At 42.2% G+C, this 25,619-nt stretch overlaps 1 protein-coding gene across 12 annotated transcripts in view; it reads left to right on the forward strand.

Annotated features, from left to right (window-relative positions):
* LOC117463686 (adhesion G protein-coupled receptor L3-like) overlaps nucleotides 1-25,619 on the forward strand; it is a 236,490-nt gene that overhangs the window by 117,875 nt on the left and 92,996 nt on the right. For all 12 annotated transcript variants that reach the window (XM_071206493.1, XM_071206494.1, XM_071206497.1 and 9 more), the window contains exon 5: nucleotides 14,875-14,984. In XM_071206493.1, the coding sequence (XP_071062594.1) occupies nucleotides 14,875-14,984 (110 nt within the window). The remainder of the gene's footprint in view (nucleotides 1-14,874; nucleotides 14,985-25,619) is intronic.

A 25,619-nucleotide genomic window follows, 5' to 3' on the forward strand; every position in this document is an offset into this window, starting at 1 on the left:
AGCAAAATAAAAAAAATGCTATTAAACTAATCTTTCAACATAGTTTAAAACAAAAATAAATATTAGGACAAAGCCCTACAAATAACAAGAATAAACATAATCAGTGGCGGCTCCAGAGTTTTGTTTGTGTTGGGTAATCTATGGTAGGGCTAACCCATACAGTGGTGGGGCTCAAGTCAGTATTTGCAATGTAATTACATACACGCTCCCCTTGACAGTGAAACGCCACGCGTGAGGTTTAGATTATTCCCCTGTCTCAATCCAAATTGAGCTGTATGAAATAAAAAGGCACATTTGTCTTGTAGTAAATAAAAAGGGCGACCTGGAGCCAATCCTGCAATTTCCTTACAGGTGAAAGAGTTGACATGCTGAAAACCCAACGCCTGCAGGGGGTCTGGGGGGATTCTCCCCCAGGAGATTTTTTGAAATACTAACATAAAATACACATTCTGGTACTCTCTTGAGAAGAAAACTAAATAAATCTATTACTACACATGACATATTTAAACAAATGAATGCCATTTTAGTTTTGTGTTACTGTGTTCTGAAAGCTGAACCTGCTGCTCCTCACAGAGAGAAGAGGGAAGAGGCTGTGAATGACTTTACATTGTGGATATCCCCCATTGTTCTGTGTGTCAAAATGAAAGACAGCCCACACATCAATCATCAAACCGTGGGGTCTTATTTCATTATGTGTTGATTTCTATCAACTGTTGTCTGTGCAATTAACTCGGCGCGAGTTGGCGGACTTTATTTTGCTTACTTTTAAATCATTTTTCATGGTGGGGCTAAGCCATTTCTTGGTATGGCTGTAGCCTTCCCCAGTATACCCTGGCACCGCCACTGAACATAACAATAAAACAATTAAAATGTTGGATTCAGCCTTGATTAAAACAGCGGGCCCAAATCCTGGATGGGCGGGCCCAAATCCTGGATGGGCTGGCCCAAATCCTGGATGGGCGGGCCCAAATCCTGGATGGGCGGGCCCAAATCTGATGCCCATGACGCCGGGTCTGCAGTCACCCCCTTCATGTATCCTTTGTCGCTGTTGTAGAAGCACTATTAGCTACCATTTTCTATAAAAGAATACTACTAGAGTTGTTTTCAAATCTTTTTGGAAAAGTCAACTCTCAAGGCATTGTGCTTATATCGTTTTGTCATTCGCCGTATACATACATTTGTGTGGCTGTGTTCTTCATTTATTGTCTTTGTGTAGTTGTCTTGGAAATGTAGAGGCTCAACTTATTTTAGGAGCTGTTCGAAAGCTTTTGATCCTATCCCATGATCTTGATCATAATACAAACGAACCCGTCTGCACATTCGATGACCCCATGTTGACTTCCTGTGCAGGTAGATGCATTCTGCAGGAAATAGTCTTTGATCGACCCTCATTGATGTCCCCCTGATGTTCGGAGGTGCACACCTTCCTCTCGACGGTCCAGTCTGTGTTTCTGGTCTCCTGCTGGCCTGACACTTGCTTGTGAAAGCTAATTATGCTGTGCTATTTTCTGACCGGGCAGCATGTCAATATAACACAGTGGGAGAACGCTCACTCATTCTTATTCATGAACTTTAATTCCATTAGTGCTCTCCTCGGACATGGACCTGTTTATAAAGGGGTCAACATTTTGTAGAAATTGTGGGTGCCGAAATGGAGCTAAATGCTCCGTGAGAAGGGGGAGGCTGTAAGGTACCCCGCAGTGATGCTAAGCTCTTGATTTTAGAAGAGTTAAAGGTTGGCAAAACGCCAAAATCAATTGCATCATTTCTGAAATCTTAGCAGGGTCACTTAGTTAATTAAAACTGCAAAAGAGTGGAGTGGAACAAGTTTAGCCCTCACCCTGAGTTTATTTAGTATTACTTTGTAATGACTTTAAAGGTGGGGTATAGTAGGTAAGTTTGAGAAACCGGCTCGAGATACACTTGTTATATTCCATGGAATGCTCTTAACATCCCGATAGCAATGAATATCTGAAGTGCTTGGACAAAAAATCCATAAAGAAATATCATCTGTGGAAGCCGTAGTACTGTAAAAAGCACGACCAATCATCTGAGCCGGCTAAAGTAACTAGATGGCCTACCTGCCTGTCAGCCTTCCATCGGGGCACAAACTTATCTCGTGCCCTCATTGGTCATGTGCGCGTTCGTGTGTGTTGGAGGAGGGGCTCTGTGAGGAAGTGGCAGATTTTTTCCGGCTGTGTATTTTCAAATTCTAGCGCACTCCAAAATAACCTACCCCACCTTTAAGATAAAGCAAAATGTATTACCCCCAAAATAACACATTTTAGAAAACCTAAAATGGCAGTTCCTCTATGTTTATCTTCTAGTAAGCTCCTGAAAAGTCATACAATGGCCTGACTGTGTCTAGTCTATTACTATGTAGACCACAATGCTGATAGACTATATGCTTTTCTTTTCTTTTTCTACAAGAAATTGTCAAGGAATGTAATTTGTATCTGTCCTATACTGTAGGAGTATAGTGGTGGAAGGACACTGGGGAAGTTTGTAAAGGACAGAGTGAGACTGGCGGTTTTCATCGTTGGAGAATAAAGGAGAGGGATGCAGCAGAGATTAAAGATGGAGCATCAGAGAGCCCCCCCCCCCAAGCTGTGTTTGTTTCTGGTTTCTCTCGTCACCTTGAGAAGTTGATGGAGTTTGCGTAGCGCGCACTGATCCGTGATACTGTTGTTTACAATGCTGCTCAATTTCTACTTGGCCATCAGTCTGTGTTTGAATAGTTTTGAGATCGGAATATGAATGTTGCCATTCTACAAAGCCATTTTACGGTCCATATCCGAGGTATCTAAACACATGCATACAGTGTTTTTATCCTTCAGACATCAATCTGAGGCCTTTCTCATGATGCAAGCCCACACAGAATACAAGCAATACAAAAGGTAGAACACTATATAGTATTAAGTATATTTTTGGTAGAACTACAGAACATTTTAAATGCACTAAAGCTGTGATTGCTGATACATCAGAGAAGAATTTGAAGGCAAGACTGCATTTTATAAGAGCTGTCTATGGAAGATTTTCTATTCAGGTCACTACATGAACGTCATCTTTCCAGTGATTATATTCTTAGAATACGTGGCTATAAGGACTACTGTAGAAGAGCTTAGCAGTTATTAATACTTACTAATGCATTAAGTGTTGCCAGCTGCATACTATTTATTGGAAGGAAAGCTGATTTATTTGAGTATTAATTGCGTTACTGATATAATAAATTCCTCATCTGTTTTCCTGTTGCAGATGTCACTCTGAGCTCCATGTGAAGCAGCTTTTTCCTCTCTATTGGAAGTGCTTGTGCGTATTGACCCAGAGGTCTGAAAGAAAACAGTTGTTGGAGGTTTGTTGTGCGTCTTTGGCAACCTTGGCAGCAGCGCTCGGTGTGAACTTGAGAAGTGTTTGTGAGAAGCAGCGAGGGTTAAGCCCAAAGTTAGCCTGCTATCCACTAATCCCGCTCTGTGAGACAGGCCTCAGGTCATAACAGACAGCAGAAAGGATGGAATTAGGTGAGGATAACAAAAAGTATGTCCAGCACAACAGCGTACGCTCCAAACTGTCCTGTTTCAAAGCGCCGTGCAATACATCTTTTGCTACAAACACACTTTGACACCAGATACATAACGGCGCTGAGGAACAAGCGGAGCAGAAACAAACAGACAACATGACAGTCTTCACTTTGTTTCCCTGCCTCCTCCTCCTCCTCAGGCAGAGTCTCAGGAGACCTGTTGGTGTGGAAGTTAAAAGACAGCTAAATGTCTAGACTTCTTTTGACAAATTCACCGGGACAGTGGTGCTGCGTGGGGCCAAACACAAGGCACGCCTTGTCATCTCTGAGTACAGGACGGGGCAGAACTATATCCGTCTCTGTTCTTCCTGTTCCCTCCTTCACCTTGATGCTCTGCAGAAATCTGAGGCAGGAAGAAGATGTCTGATTTAAAGCTGCAGAGACTGTAATGTTAACACACGTCTGTCAAACTAAAAATAACTAAAGCGCCAAACAACGACTCCATTGCATGATTAGTTAGTTGAAAGAACACAAACTAGTCGTTTTTCAAGCAGGATATGTGTGGAAATCATTCAATGGATGCACTCTTGCGAAAACATTTATTTAGTATCAAAGTAGTAGTTGTCTATATTTCCAGCTGCTTAAAGGTAATTTAGCATATTTTAATGGTGCCAATTTGCCCGAAATTATAAACAAATAATCAGTGTTGTGTCTAAGGACCACCCGTATTGTCAAATGTCATCAAAGATGAAATAATACAAACTAAATTGAGATGGCATAATCAATAATGAAAACAATGATTAGTTGCAGCTCTAATACTCTCTGACAGATAAAGTTATAATGATCCTCTGCAGTTTATTGATTACCATCCCATTGTCTATTTCAATAAGGATCTTGGGAATGTTAAATAGTTTAGCATGCTTTAGTTAGCATAATTCCTTTTTGTCTTCTAGTGACTTTGTGCCTTTCAGGGCCAGTAAATTACTTTCCCCTCAGACTGGAGGTGTGACTGACAATACCTCGGGCGTATTGACACCAGAGGCAGCTGAGTGCAGTCAGACCGGAGCTTTTAATCCCCCCGATGCCTCCTTCAGGACCGTCCTTAAGACCCGCGGCGATATCCTGCATGCCGATGCGAGCCTGGACTCCTGCCGAGCCATCGACGCTGACCCCGCCTGTATCGAGCGCTGAGGTTACCCATAACCTATTTCATTATTGAGATGTGAATAAGGGAGGTCACGCAGGAAGGGGGGGGTGGTCACCTATCGATCGGTCAACACAGGGATATTTGTGTGTTGCTCTGCCAAGACACAGGTGACCATTTTGAATATTTAACGAGGATGCTTGCACATTTAAAACGACACAAATCTGCAAGGTCATGCACAGTCTCTGTTTATCTAGAAGGATTATGATGATACGACTGTAAAGAAACACCTTGTGGCGTTTACTGATAGAGTGCTTTGTTTATTAGAGGCACCTTTTTTCCTCTCTTTGTCTCGCGTCGCAATTAGCACCCTCCTGCAGGCGAGGCTCTGTGTGTGACGCTCAGTGAAGCAATGCGGCTTTAGCCTTTGAAAAAGAGCTTTGAAGGAGGAAAGAGCTGGAAGCACACACTGGCCTGAGTCGGACATTGGAAGTTACCATGGTGACAGCGACTGGAAGTGAAAAATCTCTGCTTGAAGGTGTGTGTGGAGAGAAACGGAGAGGCAGCGGGGGGGGGATCAGTGATACAGTCTGCGTATTGATCTATGTATAGATTATAAATACAAAGTGCTATTCTATTTGCTGCGAGTAGTTCTTGCTTCATTGTTCAGAAAAACCTCCAATTTTCCAAAATGGAGATTGAATAATGGTGCAAGGAAGGGATTAAAATCTTTTTTTGTTGTCGCCGGGCGGTGCATGCAGCCACATAATCTCCTCAAAGAAGTCCTTTGACTGCAAGCAGCAGCAGCCGTCACCCTTTGTGCGTAACAAACAGGACTCCGAGCCTTGATAAGTCAAAGCTGTGGCATTTCTGTGTCTTTTTATTCCCCGAGCGTCAGCGTGGAGGCCAGCAGAGAGGCACCCTGGGTATCTGGCCCGAGAATCTGACGCGGGCTGAGATGCTCTTGAGATGGGCTCAGAGTCTCAGCAGGACGAGTTCAATAGGCTAACCCTGGTCAGCAATTCAATGGCGCCTGTCAGTGGAAACTTTCAGGACGGATGCCTTAATGCTGCGGGAGGAGTGTATGCAGAGAGTGTGTGCATGCAGAGATGTGACACTTCAATTAGGCCCACAGCAGAAATGTTACCTGCACATCAAAGTATTGTTTCCCTTCAATATGTGTCACATTATTGTTCATATGTGGTAAAAAAAAAAATGTATATGACCCAATCGTCATTTTTACACATCCCTGCAGGAATGAGGCTCAGCCTGAAATGGGCCTGCGGGCGGAAAGTCCCGAGGGTCTCCAGCAGGAGATAAATCAGACGTCACCAGGAAGATAGGAGCAGCATCATTTGTTGGCAAGAATAGAAAAATTCCTCCTGGAAATCGTAAATCATTAGACGGGCAGGCCCCAGTGAATAGGCCTCACCCACCCAACAAATCGATTTGTGGAGTTATTGCACATTTCAATCCTCCCTCGGCACCTGCACGCGCACACACACACACACACACACACACACACACACACACACACACACACACACACACACACACACACACACACACACACACACACACACACACACACGTGGGCGGTGTGATTTACATACATATACCTGCAGATTAGACGAGTGACTTTAAATCACTAATACACTCATCTTTATTTATGTGTTTACTTTTAATGTAAGAGATGAATTTAAATAATGTGTTTAGGCTTGTGTGACGCACATCAGCCTAATCCCATGTTTTGGGTGTGATTCTTTAATCAATGTATGTTTTTCTTAAAGCAGCATATTTAAAAAAAAAAAAATGTCACTGAACAAGCAAGTGGAGAACCATTTATTGGACCCATTTTGAATTGGTAATACTCTATATCTCAATATATTGTGTTTCTATTGGCTCCATGCATTCAGGCTATTGGCTCCATGCATCCATCCATACATGCAAAAGTATGCAACACAATTGATTTTCTGCTTTCCACTTAAAGGAAAACCCTTCCTTATGGAAACTGACGTTGTGTCTTGTGAAGTGTCGTACATAGTGTGTGTTCTTCGCGGCAGGAATCCTTCTTTCATCGCTTTAAACGGAGCAGTCGGAGAATATATCATAAGAATCATATACAGTATCTCAGCATGGATGATGACACTCAACTCTGCTTTCCAGCCATTATATATACAGATATAAAAGGAGCACACAATAATGGTCATCTGTATTGAAATGCAAAGTTTCCAAGAACATAAGAGCTGAATTGATTTACAGGAAAGCAGAGCGCTGGTGATGACTATTTATTGTAATATCCTGTCTGGCTGCACTTCAGTGTGTGTTTGTGAGAGAGAGGAAGACTTAAACTAATATTTGCAGAACTTGGAATCACTATCGACTTTAACATTGTTCTTTGCTCTGCTTTGAGCGGCACAGTCTTCCAGATGTGTATCTCCTGACACGCGAGGAAATGGCCGCAGATTATTCTGCAGAGTTTATCTTTGCCCTTTGGAGACAGAAGGCAGACACTCTTGTCCGCAGTGTCCCTGCCTCGAAAGCAGAGATAAGCTGTGCATGTGATGCATTCATGAGATGGCTCTCCATTCAAAGACAATTCATCTCACCATCTCTATTGTCTTCAAAGACATATCACCAGTCTGCGAAGGAATACAATTCAACTGCAGTGAATTCAATGTTATTGTACGACATTTGATTGTGTGTTTTTAACAACTCATAACTCTGACCGCACTCCCCTGATAAAAGCAGCGTTACTAGATTTACTTACAGTCATTTGTGGAATTTGTAGACGTCGCCCCCCCCAGCGCCCTGCGGCATGTGCCAGATTTAAAGCATAATGGAGTTTAGGTGGACAGCCAGAGAGATGCCCGCAACATGTGCACAGGCACGGATTGCCCTTTCAGGTGGAGAGAGAAAGTGCATCACCTCGCACCTGTTATGACAGCCAAATAAATGGATTCATTTGAGAGGGGCAAGCTGAGAAAGTTTGATCTGCAGGATCTCCTTTAAAATAACCAGAGGAGGAGAATCATTCCGACTGTGACGCGTCCCAGGGATACATAAAAGCAGTATTCTTAACACTAATGTCTTGTAACAAAGCTAACTTTATTCCTCCTCCTGCACTAGCACCGAGTTTGGAGCACGCTGTTAGGGCTAAAGGTGAAGTAAACATCTTCTGAGGAGGCGGGCACAGTGTGTCTTTCTCTCACACACACAGACTGACTCTGACAAGGCTTCTTATAGATCAGGTACTTTCCAATCTACAGCAAGTTGTGTTGATTAAATCTCACTGAGAGCAGCAGCAGTCTGTCTGAGGTGAAAGTACTCCTCAGTGAAGCAGCTCTCATCGCTGGAGGGGGGCAGCACATGGCGGGGGGGGGGGGGGGGGGGGTAACCTTTGTCTGGCCTCACCTCCAATACATGTGCAGACTGACAAAGAAACGGCCCAGAAAGTCTGTGCAGCCGAGAGTTAGTTTTTCTTCTCTTAGTCGGACAAGATACACAAGTATCTTGCAGCCAAGAGAGGCGAACATCAACAATAAGACTGTTTTACAGGAAAAAAATGCAATACAGAAAATTGTACTTTCATATTTGACGTTATTATTTTGAACATGGACCATGCAATGAAGACATTCATCTCAAAAAGAGAAGACATGAAAGATTTAGCTATAAGCTCACATCCATCTGCAGTCCCCCGGCAGGTAAACAATAAACAAACCCTTCAGACATGAGTCTCTATCACACTACCAATTATAAAGCAAATCAACATATATATATATATATATATATATATAATATATACAAGCGCAATTATTAACGAAAAACTCAAATTACCCTCAAGGTACTGTTGACAGAACATGTTGCCGAAAGAGTGAACGTTTGTGAAGGTCTAAAGCTCAGCTGGAAGCACATTCCAATGCTTTAAGGCTGTAACTAAGACAACAGATTGTACAAAGGTAGATGTTTATGTTTGCATTAAGAGCAGCTTCTGCCTGTTTGTCCTTAATCATGGAGAAGCATCGTTGTAAATGATCTTTGATACCAATACATGTTTTAGATGTTTTAGTTTTCTGGTCCGTTAATAATTGTTTCCTGTTTACATCAAATCTTTATATTAAATCAGTCCATATAAGAGCAGCTAACAAAAATAATAACACAAAATATACACAAACATGTAAAGAAAGCAGAGGATTTGCTGCTGTGCTGCGTCATCGTGACAGCAACACATGTGGACATTATGTCTTTGCCCTCCAGAATATTTTCATTTAGTTGACTAAATATTTATGTGAACAGCCAGTATAGTCTCTCAAGTGCTTATACAAACAACCCTGGATGCATTTCTTCTCAAACTAAGTGGTTATAAAAGTGCATAATGCAACATGAATCAGGAGGCGGGATTCAAGGACATGTACAGACCCGAGATGAGACATGTTTAAACAATGTTTACATTTGTCACATCCATTATAGAGACATATCCCCGCATGTGTTTGTCACTGAGTATTCTCCTCCTGGACCATAGCCCAGTAGAAGGACTAAGAATGCATCCACATCCTTAACTTCTCAGTCTCATATTTAAAACACTAGCAGTGTGTAATATATTGGAGTGCTTTAGTGCCACTGTATGTCTCCCAGCGTGTTGTTGCATTGCTCTGCGGCTTATCTCCCAACACAATATTAGAGAGAGGGAAATTGTGTGATGTCAAATCTTATGAAAGCTACTAATCTGTGTGCATGGCTGAGAGGGATTATGCTTGTCAGGAGGGAAGAAAAAATAAACACACTCAAATGTAAATGTTTTTTTTCAAGAGAACTCACATTCAATGTATGTAACAGTGAGTCTTTTGTGAGATGATCAGTCTTGATGGTTGCTTGACCATCCCTAACGCATAACATGCCACATACTTAATAAAGGTCATCCATAACAGCCACTCGGCACTTTATTCACTTCTGCTTAGTTCCACATGGTTAATCCTGTAAAACAGAAAAAGGGCCAATGTGATGTCCCCATATGTTTGCACACACAGAGCTGCTAATGTCGCCCTGCGAGTCTTCACACTGATCAATCTTTGTGAACATGTAGGTGCACGCATGTGTTTGTGAAGTTAAGCACTCGAGAACATTGAGCCCCTCCAGCGACGGCACTTTAAATCCCACTCCCACACTCAGCCTTTGTATTTATGATGTATACATCCACTCCCTTCTTCCTCCGCTGCCTTTAATCTGCGCTGCTGGTGTTTGGAAAGTAACTCTGCAGCTTTACCATAATAACATCATTCACCGTGTGCATGCAGCCGGGCCACTATGGATCGTTTGTCGGTGTGTTTATACATGTATCGGTGGTGTGTAGGTTGTTTGAAGACGTATCTAACAATTATGTGCACTTGTATACAACCTTTGGGGTTCAAATGTTATTTCTTACCAATAGCATGCCTGTGTCTTAAGTAAATGAGATGGATGATCGTATACAGCATGTGTTATTATGGGATGTATGGAGCTGTCAGTACGATCATTGCAAGACAGCTGATATGTGCACGTTTATTAAAGGGGATTAACTGGTGAAGCTTTTTCATGACTTCTCACATGCTTCTCTCTGTCATAATTCTCAGATAGATGTCAGATGATATCATTCTAGGAGGATTGGGCAGGATTTATTCTGGGACGACTGATATATTCATGTTGTTCATGCTTTAAATCCCAGGCCAAACATAACCAAAAAGTGTCAAACATTTCTGTAAATGTGTAATATTTTTTCTTTGTTACGAGTTTGACAGTTGTACAAGTAAAAACGTGTACATCTTAGGTTGAGGTTTGTCCTCTACAAAGGTGATTCTGTGAATGTTGTTTTGTCGATGTTGTACCCTGAATTCCCAAATGCAATGCGAAAGGCTTCTTTGCTTCAGTGCATGTGATACAGTAGATGGCATAGAGACATTTTTAGCTTTGTCCAGCTGCTGTGAAAACCAACAAAACATGAATTAAAACATTGTGTTTGCAGTAATTATCTTACTTGAAATGCCCCTTGATTAGTGGTTAACAGCACTGAAGCAGATAAATGCATAATCATTGTGTTTTACTGAATTCTATCATTGGCACGGCGTTACAGTTTGTTGATGAGGTATCTTTGAAGCAGCTCTATCTAAATAATTGAAACAAGTCAACGATCCATTATTCCATAGCAACAGAAAACCTTCTCCATCTCCTCCTCTGCAGCGCGCTCCACAGGGACTGATAATCCGTCTTCTGATCTACACTACACACTCAACAGTGTCCTTTAAATACTTCCTCGTTTTACTCCACAGTTAATGCACAGCGCTCAAGGCCATGGCTCCCCTTCCCCTCGTAACGTTTCTGTAGGTTTTTGGTGGAGTTTTAGAGGTTGTTTCTCTGCAGCGGCAGCAGACAGGCTGAATGAGGGAAGATGGATGCGGCGGCGTGCAGCTGGGAAAGATAATGAATGAAGTCGAGCGTGGGTGGCGAAGACCATCACTAAAGCGTAATGGGTCCCAGCAGAGAGACGGCATATTGACCCGTCAGTAACTCCCCACCCCCTCCCTTCACTCTCCTACAAATAGAAGCTCTCACAAGACACACAATGCTGGGTACACACAATAGCAACACACATTCTGTGTGCACATTTTCTTACACAAGAAGAAAAGAAAAGGCGAGGTGGGGCACTTTGTCAACACTGAAGAAGAAGAAGAAGAAGAAGAAGAAGAAGAAGAAGAAGAAGAAGAAGAAGAAGAAGAAGAAGAAGAAGAAGAAGAAGAAGAAGAAGAAGAAGAAGAAGAAGAAGAAGAAGAAGAAGAAGACGAAGAAGAACGAAGAAGACGAAGAAGAAGAAGAAGAAGAAGAAGAAGAAGAAGAAGAAGAAGAAGAAGAAGAGAAGAAGAAGAAGAAGAAGAAGAAGAAGAAGAAGAAGAAGAAGAAGAAGAAGAAGAAGAAGAAGAAGAAGAAGAAGAAGAAGAAGAAGAAGAAGAAGAAGAAGAAGAAGAAGAAGAAGAAGAAGAAGAAGAAGAAGAAGAAGGGGGGGGAAATATCAGAAAGAGTGGAAGAAAAAAGGCTCCATGCTCCCTGACTAATCACCTGCTCCTGTCAGAATTAGCCCTTTCTTTACTGTTTTCACTCATCCAAGTGAAACTCAGACAAATGAACTGCAGCCTCCGACATGTTATAAACCCCCATGTTTAGTGAGCCACTACTTTTAATCTGACTCCAAAAGAGCCAATGACCAGGCTTCCTGAGGGTAAAATCAGATCAGAATCCTCCAATCCGGAGTTCCCCTTTCACACATGTGGCACAAAACAGCAGATGTTCTGTTCTCCCTTTCTGGAAATACTGTTTGGGTCAAGGGGTAGAGTGTGCAGAGGCAGAGGCACCACATGACGGATTGCACTTCGGTTTGAACAAGACTTTTGCTATTCATTACATTTTTCTGAGGATTTCAGAGAAGGCTCTAACAGACAAACTTCTTCTTTGTCTTCTTCTTCACTTCAATCTTTTAAAGATGGTGGAATGATACATTCCTTTTGACTATTTTTTTAACAATTTCTGCTTCTTTAGAAACATCGTCAACACGCCCTTTCACTTGAATTCTCCGCACAACGAGCAGCTTTATTTACACTTTGGCAGAATCAGACATTACCCACGCTTTATATTCGGAGCTGAGTAAAGTCCATATGTTTGATGTCCCTCACAATAATTAGTTAGTTCAGTGTTTTCGTGCATGTTGAATGCGGTTTTATTGATTCAATTGTTTACCTATTGATTGATGTGTTTTATTTTGTGTGCTGTCAGTGGCCAGCAGACTGAGGGGACTCGGGCCTCCTCCATCAGAGGCAGCAGCCGGATCAGCGGGCGATTATAGTCATTACAGTTTGTGCTTACACGGGGCTCTGCTGCTTTGTGCCACATCTCCCCTCGTCAGCTGGCAGCCGCTGCTCTAATCTGCCCGTTATAACAAACGACCAGGGAACCGGAGTAAAGGCTAGAAGGGAAGGGAAGTGGACTGCAGATAAAAAAAGGGCATTTGGTGGCCAAATTGCTACATTGAGTTGTGTGTCTTCTGTTAGACTCACAGCTCTGATAGAGGGTTTTATCTAGAGGCAATCCTTCACCATTTTACAGATATGTGGTGTAGCAGTGTTCTAGAGCATTCAGCCTGCAGTAGTTTCTCCCCATATGCTTCCTCCTATAGTGCATACTATATGTACATCACGTAGCGCCATACATATTTAAATACATCACTAATAGGGGATCCATTTCCCCCGGCTGCTGGTTCAAAGGGCTCCGCCTCTGATGAAATCCTGATTATCTCTCTAATTGGTAATTGTGTAGACGTTGCGTTGCATGGTGTGTGTGCAGCTTCTCCTGCGATCGATTCCTCTACCTCTCTGCTATTGATTTGCATTTAATATGAATTATGTCCACACCACAGGCAGCATCTGTGCGTATTGGGGGGGGAAAGCACAGCAGCGATGAGAGGGATTTAAAATATGGGTCAAGATAGATGTTAAGGCTGGGATTTAGGTTGCAATCCACGTTAAATACACATTATGATGTGTAATCCCTCAAGAGGAAGTTATTACAAACTATGACAAGGACATCCAGATAGCTTAACTTCTGGTGCAATCCAAAAAACCAAATCCTACATTCATGTGTCCATCCCAAAAGCACGTGTGTGTGTCTGCATCCTTGTGCGATCGCGTCTATCCATCTCTCTGCTAATACTATGTGACACTTAATCTTAACTTGTGTTCTCACCTGCTGATTGGAGGAGGAGGAGGAGGAGGAGGAGGAGGAGGAGGAGGAGGAAGGTGCAGGGGTGAGGTGGCCGCCTCGTTAATTGTTTCTCCGTTTCATAGGCTTGACCTCTTATTTATTTGACTGCCTGGGAATGATCTGTTCATGTGCCCCAGCAGCTGACTGCAGGGGGGGGGGGTGATGTGTTGGTGGTGGGGGTTCATGAACCTATAAAGCTCAACCATATCTCATTACAGTGTCGGCCTGAGATGAGATGGCTCTCTCTTTCCTTGTCCCTCACTGGTGCGATTGATTAGTCGGCAGCCAATCAATGTTAATTAAGGCGTAGAGGATCCTTTAATTGTGCCGTATGAATCATTGTGTCAGACCCCGCCTTGACCTTCAGCGGACCTACAGTGTGAGCCGCCACGCTGAGGAATAAATACCTTGTATACATTGCACGATAATTGCAGTCAGTAAATGAGTACAGAGTTGATTCACGGTGTCAGCTCGATAGCAGGAAGTTGCTTACTTTCATATCCTTTATTTTGCAAACAGATGCAGCGTCTGATCGATATTTGTCCCTACGTTCAAGAGTCACCGTTGTGAGATAAGCGTTGTCATTATGTGTGGGGAGATTCTCTCCGTGCATACGAAGTGAGGCTGTGATTGATGACTGCCAAAAGCAAGATGGCACACGAAAACAGCACCGGCACCATAATTGTGTTTTTTAATGAAGACCTACATTTCATGTCGGAGCTGATTTCGCACTCAGTTGATTGTGCGGCCCCCACCTCATGCCCACCCCACGCTCCTCCTCTGCACCAGCATCACTGCCATCCATCATGCAGTCATAGCACTGTGACCTGTACACGGAGTAACGCCTGGATTCAGGTGCATGACTTTCAACTCTAGCCTGCGACCGAGAGATGAATTCACACAGCAGATTGTCTCCTCCCCCAAAGAGAGGCGTGACCTCTGTGAACATCAAACATGTCACACGCCTGTGATCCAATCACAAGGCTTTACTCTCTGTGTGTTTCCAATGATCTCACATCAATCCGACGCTGTTTCTTTAAACTAGATGTAGCAATGTGTCCCAGAAAATGGAACATGGAGTTGAACTTTAAAACGACCCTTAACAAAATATAACTTTGACTTTTAGGGAGAGATTCTTACTTGCAGCGCAACTTAATCACAGACCTTCCTTTTACCCCGAAATGTCTCTCAGACTGCACACGCCCGTTTGTAAAAGAGGCTTTCTGTGGAACATGTGGAGCCAAAGTTGAATCCAAGTATAAGACTTTTACTTTTATGTAAAGACTATTTCCTTTCCATGTTTATTGTGGGCGAACAACACCATTTGTATTCCAACTTTCAAAATGGCCCCTAACAAAATTGAACATTTACGCTTTTGTTAAAATGTTTGACTTTGATACTCTGTCTGATGTTTCTCTGCTTTCTGTTTCAGATGTAACAACCGGACGCAGTGTGCTGTTGTGGCCGGACCAGACGTGTTTCCTGACCCCTGCCCGGGAACATACAAATATCTGGAAGTCCAGTACGAATGCGTGCCCTACAGTACGTACTCCTTTATTCTCTCTCATTTCATTTCAAACCTTTATTTATACAGATAAATCCCATTGAGATCATTGATCTCTTTTCCAAGGGAGACCTGCTCAAGTAGTTCCACATGAAACATAAACAGAACAACAAAAGGACATCATACAGCATCATTTACATAATGATCCACATAAACAGGTACCAATAGCTTCTGATTGAGGAGCATCCAACCGAGCTTTAAAAACATTTAGTGGCACCAGATTGTTCAGTTTCCATTTAATTTGCAGACTATTCCAACACAGAGGAGCTGCGCATCTAAAAGCTGTCTTCCCTAAGACAGTCCTAGCAGTTGGCACATTTAATAAAACCACAGCATTCTCTCACACTTTAATTCTCATGTCCTCTTTAAGAGCAGCACCAATCATCCTTTCACGCTTGATGATCTCCGTAATATTTAAAAATATCTCCAATGTGTCATTCAGTGGAAACAGACGTGATGATTCCTGTGATCCGAAAAGGATAACAGCCTTTGTGAGTGCAGGAATATTGTTGACAGTGTTGTTCACATGTGGAAACTGAGACAGTATCTCCGTGTTTACTCACTGATTATCAGCCATTAAGAGTCTTTGTTGGAACTGACAGGAGATTAACGTTTTCTTCATCCCGCATGGCATCAATTATGTCAACAGTGTGCCAGTTTACTGACTTTTGTTTATTGATGATGACATGTAGGTTTATACCGTACCGTAGATACCGTTTTAAAATCATACAATTTGGTATTTATGTTGCTAACAACGTGCTAAAAGTAAAACCATGTGTTAATGTATTCAGTCAGAGGAAGTGTTTGCTCATTTTTAGACGGTGCTCCCACAGTTCACACACTTTATATCGGTGCGGAATCATGCCTGATCGTGTTAGCGCTGCGGCAGGAGAGGCCATTTGACTTTCATCAGAAGGAAACCTGCGTGTTGTTCTCGGTTCAGTTCAGCTCAGTGAACGGTGGTTAATATCCCGACTGGTGAGGCATCTCTGAAGGGAGTAAATAAAACGGGTTTAATTAGTGCCGAGAGTGAAAAACTGTGGAAACATTTGGGCGGATCAGCGTGGAGAGGAAGTGGAATGGACTCTGCCACATGACCTGAGGTTGTGTGTTGTAATGACCTTTGAAGTGGAACATAAAAGTCACAGCAATTACTGCCAACATCCTGACACGCTGTGCTCAGAAGTGATGTAAAACTGGAAATATTTGATCTCTGCAAGGATTCAAATCAAAAGCATCCTTTTAACATCAACAGCCTCCATGAACCTGTGATCCAGAGCCGACGGATGCATCTGTTTATATATTTCTGACTCCTTTTTGATATCCACATTTTCCACCTAGTGTCTTTCCATGGTGTCTGTGTAGAACACTGACCCAACCAAAGCTTCTGCTCAAATGTAATCAAGCCCCCAGCAATCCTGAACTCCCGTCAGTATTTAAACACTTTGGTTAGAGTGCAAAATAGTGACTTTTAAACTGGATTTGTTCCATTAAGCCTTTAGAGACTCCCATTTCATCTCCTCTGACTTGTAATCTGCGCTGCTGTTGTTTTAGCTTTTGTTGATGGCCATTGTCCCAGTGTGGGCGGGGGGCATGTTTTTGCTCTTTTATTGATCTGCATAGTATGTGAATTATCTTGAGAAACCTGATGATGAGATGTTATAGTGTAATCTCATCCATAATACTGGAGAGAAAGCAGAACTCTCTTCTGAAATCTCCAAATACACAATTAATCGATCTAGATTAATAAATAGAAGTGAAGGTAGGCAGAGAAATATGTAGAAGTAGTACTTTCTACCTGGTATATTGGGTTTTGAAGGGAGTGTGAGCATGTTTCTGGGCATTGTATAGCCTAAAGGGTTGTTTTCCTTCAGATTAATGTGTATAGTAAGGCAAGGCCATTTTGTATAGCACATTACAACGCAAGGCAATTCAAAATTATTAACAAATGTTGCAAATATCTCATCTAAATCCGGTATATAAGGAAAAATATGTATTTTAGATTTTTGGGGGGGTACTGTCCCTTTAAGGCAACTGTCACTTTTCTAAATTCATATTCAGGACATTATCGCACATAATGACAGCATGTAAAAAAAGCTCCAATGCACATTCTTACTAATACCACACTTTCTAGATCTGTGTGGCACGTGATACTAGCTGTATTTAATACAAAAACTGCAACACTCATGGGACCCTGGACATTCCCATCAGCCTCAACTACCCACCTGCTTTTTAATAATTTACTTCCTTAACAAAAGCCACATTTAAAACTGCTTCTGTCAGCACATTGACTCTTCTAAGCGTTCACCGGGGAGGGTACGGTGTGTGGGGGGGGGGACTAGTGTGTGCCTGTGGTCAGAACCAAAGTAGAATAAAAAAGTCTGCTGGCAATGCATAGCAGAAGTCATGTAGGCGTTTATTTGTGTATTGAGCGGGGGAGTAGAGTGTAATCACAAACGGTCACTGGAGACGGATTTAGAGAAAACATTTTTGTATTGAGAATGAATCCATGTGTGACAGCTCCCGCCACACTAAAGCAATCGGGACACGTTTAGAGAGCTCTCTGTTTCTGTGAGTAGAATGATATAAAGTTAGGGAAGGAAGAGTTTGAACAGGTTTCTTGTTAATAAGACAATCGGTAAAGGTGTGTGCTTTTAGGACATGGAAGCTCAGTTGGGCTTTTAACACAAGTCTCTTAAGGTTCCTGAGACGGACTGACAGACAGTTTTAAGTGTGTAATAAGAAAAGCAGCGGCCCGTGACTGCAGCTCTCCTTCAGCGTGGAGTCCTGACTCTATTCCTCTGACGAGCTCCCGCTCTCACTTACAGCTTGTCTTTTAAACGTCTCACGGCTTCGTCCTCCTCTACCTGCTTTGTTCCTCTTCTTCACCGTCTGTATTCTGCTGGTGGAGCTTCTTTTCTTTCAGGGTGAATCCCTGCTCCCTTCTCCACATCTCTATAAGCCGTATACAATCACACACACCGTTGATAATGGCGATCGAGTGTGCTAAATCGATGTACACATGCTGCAGATACAATATTGATTTTATTAATCTGCGATTTGATGCGCTCCATCAGTTGTAATAGCGGTACAAAAAGTCTTCCAACAATTGTTATGCATATGATTCAGCACATAAAAGCATTCAGATTACACTTAATAAGAAAAAGACGGGTATAAAATACAAAAAGAAAAGTTATGAATAGTTATCTGATTTAATAAAAGGCAATTTAATAAATTGCCGTGTGACCCACATTGAGCTGACACTATACAAACATATTTGATGCATGCTACTGAATCAGAAACAAAGTAGGTACTACCAGGACAGAACAGTTTATTGAATGTCAAATTGCAATATAAATAATTGAAAGTTTTTCAATTGTAATCCATAAATACGTTTTATAGAAAGATGTCAAATAAGATAACAAAAGATACAACAGTAGATTACATATTAATAATTTTAGCATACTGTACATAAGCTGGAGAGGTTTAAAGTTGGACTGTGTTCGACACACTTAATAAAACAAATGTATTTGGTACGGATCCTTTTAAAAACAAAACTATTATCCTTAAAATATATGTTTTCTAAGAACGTGTTTAATATTGATTTATTCCCTAATATTGCATATCAAGTTGCAATCACAATGTCACTCAATATAATCACTTTAAGTTATTCTTTCAAAATCTTGCACTCCTTGCTAATATATTCAAGTGAACATATATAGCTTGTATTTGCACTGCAAGTCATAACCGTCATTCCTCTTGTGCCAGAGGTTCCTGTCTTCCTGTACGCTTGTCGCTGTGCATGCTCCCCCATGCACTTTACAGATTAGTAAGGCTACCCCCGGGCAGAGTGATTTGCTGACCCTTAATGATGACTCATAAACATGACTCTGCTCCGATGGAGAACATCTGTCTCCGCCCCGCCCTCTCACCTTGACTTCCCGCAGCTCTTTTCTCTCAGCGCCTTATTAAAACCTTTCTCTCTGTGTAACTCTCACTCTAACAACTCCTCCCAAAGTTCGGGCTCAGCAGAGGTCAACGCTGCTGCAACTCCCTGCTACCTGCACTCCTCTCAGTAATGAAGCTCTTACAACGCCTCCGTGGCCCCGCAAACTCTCACCCTTGTCCCGCAAGAAAGCACGATCAACACCATGCTTCATCGTCTTCTCCTAAGCATCAGCCATCTCACTTATAATTACTCGTACACTTCTCTAGTTTCCATGCAACATGACTGATTCGGTCAAGGCCCTTAAACTTAAAACATCACACATTCTGCATCAGTCTCCTGGGGTTTTACAGTGTTTTAAGCAAACAACACCCTCTGTACACTGAACCTCGCAGCAACTGGGAATTTGCAGGGAACATATATATATATATATATATATATATATATTATATATAACTAATAATACAGATTTGTTTTGGATGACACTTTTCATACACAGGGTGCCGCTAAAGGGGCTTTAACCATTTGTCACCAAATACAAGATGAACAGAACCCGAAAACCTTTGAGCAAACGTGCAGCATACAGTATGTACATGATATTTAAGATTTAAAAATAATACAACGAGATAAAATAGGTAAGAAAAAAAAAAGAACATTTAACAACTGATCACCCTCTCAGGACAAAATGAATAAATACAATAAAAAAGTGGTTAAATTATAAAATAAATAAATAAAGCACTATTAATTAGAATTTGAATCATTATACAAATAAATCAAAACAATAATAATTTAAATAATAATGTTTTACTGTAATAATAATTATAAAAAATATATAAACCTTGGGGAGAGCCAAATAATAAAAAAAATACATTAAAAACATAGGCAATCCAAATATAATAATGTGAATATTTATAAAATAAAAGTTGAATCCAGGTGGATGTCAATAATATTTCAGGTGCTGCCAAAAAATGATAACACAAAACTCTAAATAACCCACCGTCCCATTAGAATAGGTAGATGTTAATAACATTGACGGAAACACATTTCATCAGTTCACTTTCCAAAGTTGACACCGGTAGAAAGTGAACGACAGAGAGGCTCAGACATTAACAGCACGTCCACACAGCGGCGTGCGTTGAAGCTTTAACGCTTCTGCCCATTCACTTTGAATGGGGTGACGTCACGCTTCGCCGAACTGCATTGTGGGAGCGCAGCGTAGCTTCAAAAGCGTTGCTCGCTGCAAAAGTTGAGCAATGTTCAACCAATCGAATCATATGCCAGTACAAGCTCTAGCCAATCAAACTGCATGCTTGTGTGTCCGGGGTGGGAGATTCATGTGATTGGTTGTTGGTCGAGTTTCAGCCCCCCCCGCCGGCAAGCTTCAACGCACGCCGCTGTGTGGACGTGCCGTAAGAGTGTGTGAGAGCAAAGAAAGAACCTGCAGGCAGTCTGTAGCCATACATAAGCCACCAGTCCCCCCACTGTTTGCAGCTAATAAGGACAATGAAAAACCCTGTCTGGCTCAGTGGGATCCAGCTCAGCCCTGTCACTTATTCCTACCAGCTAATCCAGGACATAAAATCATGCAATCAGTTCTCCCTTTCCAACTGTGTAATCCTGAGCTAACACCTCACAGAAACCCGTCATGTAACTCTCTTTTATTTCTTCTAATTGTGTTTTAATTGATTTAGCTAATAATAACACGTTAACAGGGGGGGGGGGGGGGATCTCTGAATAATGGAGTAGACTTTTTTTGGCCCGTTTTCTTCAGCACCTGCTGCCGCTCTCTGTGCCCCTCTGTTGGCAGGTGAAACCCTGCAATTGATGCTCCACACATGGCTCTCAGTTACACTGCAGTGGGGCAGATTGTGTGTGATTACAGGGACATTAAGGAGCGGTCACACTGCAGGTACACCACCTGTGTGACCACCAGGGCTTCACGCCTGTACTGAGGACACTGACATTGGTTATGTGTCTCATCTGTACACACACAGGCATTAACTTACAAACTAGTAGTTTAGCTACAGACCCCATAATATCCTGCTGATAAACTAAATCAAAGACATATTAACCAACATCATATCTAAGCTGATGTTAAGTGTATCTCACACTCCGTATTCAGACATTATCACACTTCTCTTTGGATGATCTCACAGTGATTTTAAGCTTCTTTAACAGCAGATCACTCTTCCTGATGGTATCAGTAAATCTCGTCAGCAGATAGTATAGAAGTTCAGAGGCTTTCTGCCCTTGAGCTCTGCGCTCCACGTTCATCAGGTGTAGTGTAGGAGTCAACAGCATGACAGCCGATACAGTACACACACACACACACACACACACACACACACACACACACACACACACACACACACACACACACACACACACACACACACACACACACACACACACACACACACACACACACACACACACACACACACACACACACACACACACACACTGCAGAGATCAATCTGCAGAGATGCATCGTGTTAAGGACACATCAGTCCTAAGCTGAGCTTTGCCATTTTCTTCAGGATTTGTCTTGTCCCCCAACTGAAATAACATTATATATTGCAGTCATAATTCATGTCAAAATTATTAGAAAATGTGTTGTCCGCAGTATTTTAGTTTCAAAAGGAATTAAAAAAGAAAGATAAGATAAGCTTTACAGAAATGCCTGTTTTGTTCAGGCTAGCTCAACTGAAATAATAATTAACAATACTTTATTGCAGTCAAAAATAGTGTTAACTGATTTGAAAATGTATGTATTGTTTTACTTTTGAAAGAAAAAGACAGATATCTCCCCTCTAGCCTCTGAGGGGTGTGGTGTCCTTGTTTCACAGTTTAGCTAGCAGGCTAATGTTGTGCAGGAAGGCCAAACTATAATAGCTCTTTGTCCTTTGGACTTTAAATATTGTAGCCTCTCTGAAATACAACTGGAAAGCCATAGTTTATTAATAGTCATACATTGTTAAACACAGTTTTCGCCTAGTTTCTTTAGGCCTTGGATGGGTGTTCTAGTGTCTGTGCTGTACTGCCTTTTTAGCTAGCAGGCTAATTTTTAGCAGGACGACAAATTACTCACGCTTATGACGGACAGCATTTTTTCAGCAGTTCAAACTGACTAAACTTAAGAGGTCTGCATATTTTAAAGCAGTTAAATGTTTCACCTGACAATGGCCTTACAGAAAAAGAAGATATCATTTCTCCAGTTGAGAGGCGAGATAATTGCACAGGGAGGCTGTGATTACCAATGTGGATAAATGGTGGTGTGAACAGGGCGCATGTGGACACAGACACTGTTCTCCCCACTAATAGCTGCATAAACTGCTGTAATCTATCAGCTGCTTGTTTCCTACTTGCTGCTTTTCTCAATTCTTACAGGATCACCCTTGCCTTTTCATGGAGACTAAAATGTATACACGTATCGTAATAAACGCTGAACAAGCTACATAAACATTTCCATTTATCTCAGTGTGTCCTACTCACACACACGTCTGATTAAGTTGTTAGCGTGCCAAGAATGGAGGATATAGCTCTAATTAGAGAGTGGTCTCTTTGGGGGGTCTCTCCTTTAATGATCACCACACTAATCAAAGCTGCTTTTCCTTGTCTTTTATTTCTCTCTTTGTTCACTGCTGCTCCCCCATGTCTTACCACACACAACACTAAGCTCCCTCTTTGTTTCTGCCCCCATCCCTCTTTTCCTGTGCCATGATTTCAAGGTCCTTGAAAATCAAGAAATGTCAGCAGGTGCAATTATGTTATTTCTGCTCCAGTTGTCCCTATGTTCCACAGAGAAAGTATTTCATTTGGTTTGGCCTGCACTGTCTTTCTCCTTGTGTTGGTCACTCCCATGTGGGAACAGGTTGGACGAGAGCCAAGTCCTTGCACCTGTCCCTCAAAGAGAAACACACACACACACACACAGCATCCTGCATTGTCAAGGTTATAAGATAGCATAGCAGCGTCGCAGCAGGAGGCAGGCGGGGGGGAGAGGAGCACGCAGACAAGTGGTTGGAAGAAAAAGAGGGGTGTTGAGAAATGAAACCTGTAATGATGCTGGGGGAGACTCATGAGCAGCAAGGGAGGGAAATGATGGGAAAAAACGAGGGAGACAAAGAGAGAATGGAGAGGAAGAGGGATGGAGGGCTGCATGTCCTCCCCCATCCTTAGGCACATGCTATTCAAAGCCCAGTAATTTGCGTCATTAATTAAAATGCTGATGGGATGGAGTTAAGGGGTTTGCACTCTGCAACTCCTCAGCCGGGAGAGGGAGAGAAGGGAGGAAGAGGGGGAGAAATATTGCAAAAAATATTGCAGTCATTCCACCATGAATCTCTATTAGCGGCTAATGATACCATTCTGATACCTCTCAACCATTAGTGTGAAATTGGGAAGCGTTAATTATTGAAATAAAAATCCATACGGCTGCCGCTCACATGACATGGTCGCTCTCCTCTTTGTTAGCGGCTCAGCGGGGGCCTAAGCTTTACAAAAGATGACATTTATTATTGCTAAACTTGCACAAATACACACATTTTAATAAAAAATAACTTCTAAATTCCGTTCCACATGCAACAAAATACGTTTTAAGGCTTTGGCTTGCTGTCTTTTTATTTCTCACTAAATGCAGCTTCTTTGAGGGTAAAAACCTTTTCAAATAATATCTTCGAAGCTGTACATGATTTTTCCCCGAACACAAAATAATTTTCAACCTCAGAAACATTTGATTTCAAAGGGAAGCCGTGATACCGGTTGCTTCTGTTCAGTGTATTACATTTGGTTACGACAGCTTGACCAATTAGGTGAGCTGCAGCCTCGTCCAGCTTTTGGCAGCTACACACTTTACCGGCTTTATTATTACTCAGTTATTGTTTTGCCCAAAATCTGTTGCCAGAACTCAGTCCAAGCAATGCATTCACCTGCTGCACGATTATCTGGATGGCTGTTTCCAGATCTGTGCAAACACAAACTGGAAGAAAAACAGCAATTTACACAGATATTAAAATAGAAGTGACCTGTCTTCAGATCTGCAGGAGCTTTCTACGGCTGGACTCTTCTTGAGATCTCGGACATTTCCTTATTTTTGGGGAAATGTTCATAACATGAGCTTTGTGATGCTCCGAGACATCCAACTGCTCATTGCAAAAGCAGAATAACAAGACTTTTTTCTTTTACCATCAATTGGTGCAATTACTTGTTTGCATTATGTGCAAATGCTGTGTATTTCAATCATCAAGACATTATTTAAGTGTTTAAGATGTGAGGGCAGCTCTGAAAGCCCCTTCCTTTTTTATTTGTGGGGATATTTTTGTAATAGTTTCAGTGCTTTCATACATCAGAGAGGAAGAGGCAGAGAAGAGGATGAGAGAGAGAGCTAAGTGCTTTTTAGTGACTCAATGACAGCCGTGACCAAAATCGCATTACGGTCACAATGGTAGTGGAGGGGTGGAGTAAAGAAGGCTCTCGAATGAATCAATTCTCTGTGTCGTTCTGCTCTCGGCTTTCCTCTCTGGATTTCCAGGCTCCTATCGCAGGTGGTGCTGTGTTTGTGGTAAATACTTATTCTGAGTGATCCTGAGGTGACCTTGCTGCATCCAGCGGTGTTTCATGCTCACATTCATACTGTACGTTCCTTGACGGGGATTTCATCCAAATCCTTCCCTCCCTCCTTCCAGGCAATGTACCACTCATCACATCTCCTAATGCCTTCTTCTATTGATCATTACTCTGCTCCCCCCTTGACATGTTAGCAATCGCTCAATCAGAGATGCCGGCCTCCCCTCGGCCTCCCAGTTGTGTGTCCGCAGCTCATGGGAGGTGAGGGGGGGGGGGGGGGGGCGTCGTCACTTTGATTTGATCGATTGCGTCCACGTGCCTTTTTACAGTTTTGGGCAGATTTGAGTTGCGGTGATGTTGATGGAGGTGTAGCCCTGAGCTCTGTATGGACTTATCGTGTTGATGAGGTGCTGTACCAGTGTACAGTTTTATTATCTGTCACACCCCCCCACCTACCCCCTCCTCCCACCAACACTACTGTTTTCGGCTTTCCCTCGCCTGACCCAGCTCCAGCGCCTTGCATTATGATTGTTCTCCTCTAATAACTTCCCCATCTCTCAAACTCTAGCCCACCCACTGACCTCCATCCCTCCCCTCAGCCACTCTCTCCATTTGGAGGAGAGGACTCTTGTAAGCCCTGGTAACAGAGGTTAATCCTCTCTTATTAGAGGCAGGATTACTGCAGGGGAAGGGGACAGGAGCAGAGAAAAATACCAGGACTAACAGAAAAAAGCGTGTCCAGAGAGGAGGGAGTTTAGATGGACTAACCACAGCCATTTCTCTGCAGGCTCTCAGAATCACTTAACCCTGCAGCCATTCACATTTTAAACAAACAAAATACAGTTTGTTTTGTTTTCCTCTATTGACTGTTTGCAAGGGCATAATGCATTTTTAAAGCTGATGCACATAATGTACTTATCAGCAAGAAACTGATATTGCTACGTCGGAGACAAAAACATTGCACATAAAAAACAATTGTTCATGCTCTATTTTGAGATCTCGGGGCGTTTCTCTCTCATATTCGTAGAAAGGAAACATCCACAATCCACATTAAGGAGTATGTTTCCAACATTTTCTATTTCTGTCTGCAGATTTCTCC

Source organism: Pseudochaenichthys georgianus, chromosome 18, assembly GCF_902827115.2.
Source record: "Pseudochaenichthys georgianus chromosome 18, fPseGeo1.2, whole genome shotgun sequence".
NCBI lineage: Eukaryota > Metazoa > Chordata > Actinopteri > Perciformes > Channichthyidae > Pseudochaenichthys > Pseudochaenichthys georgianus.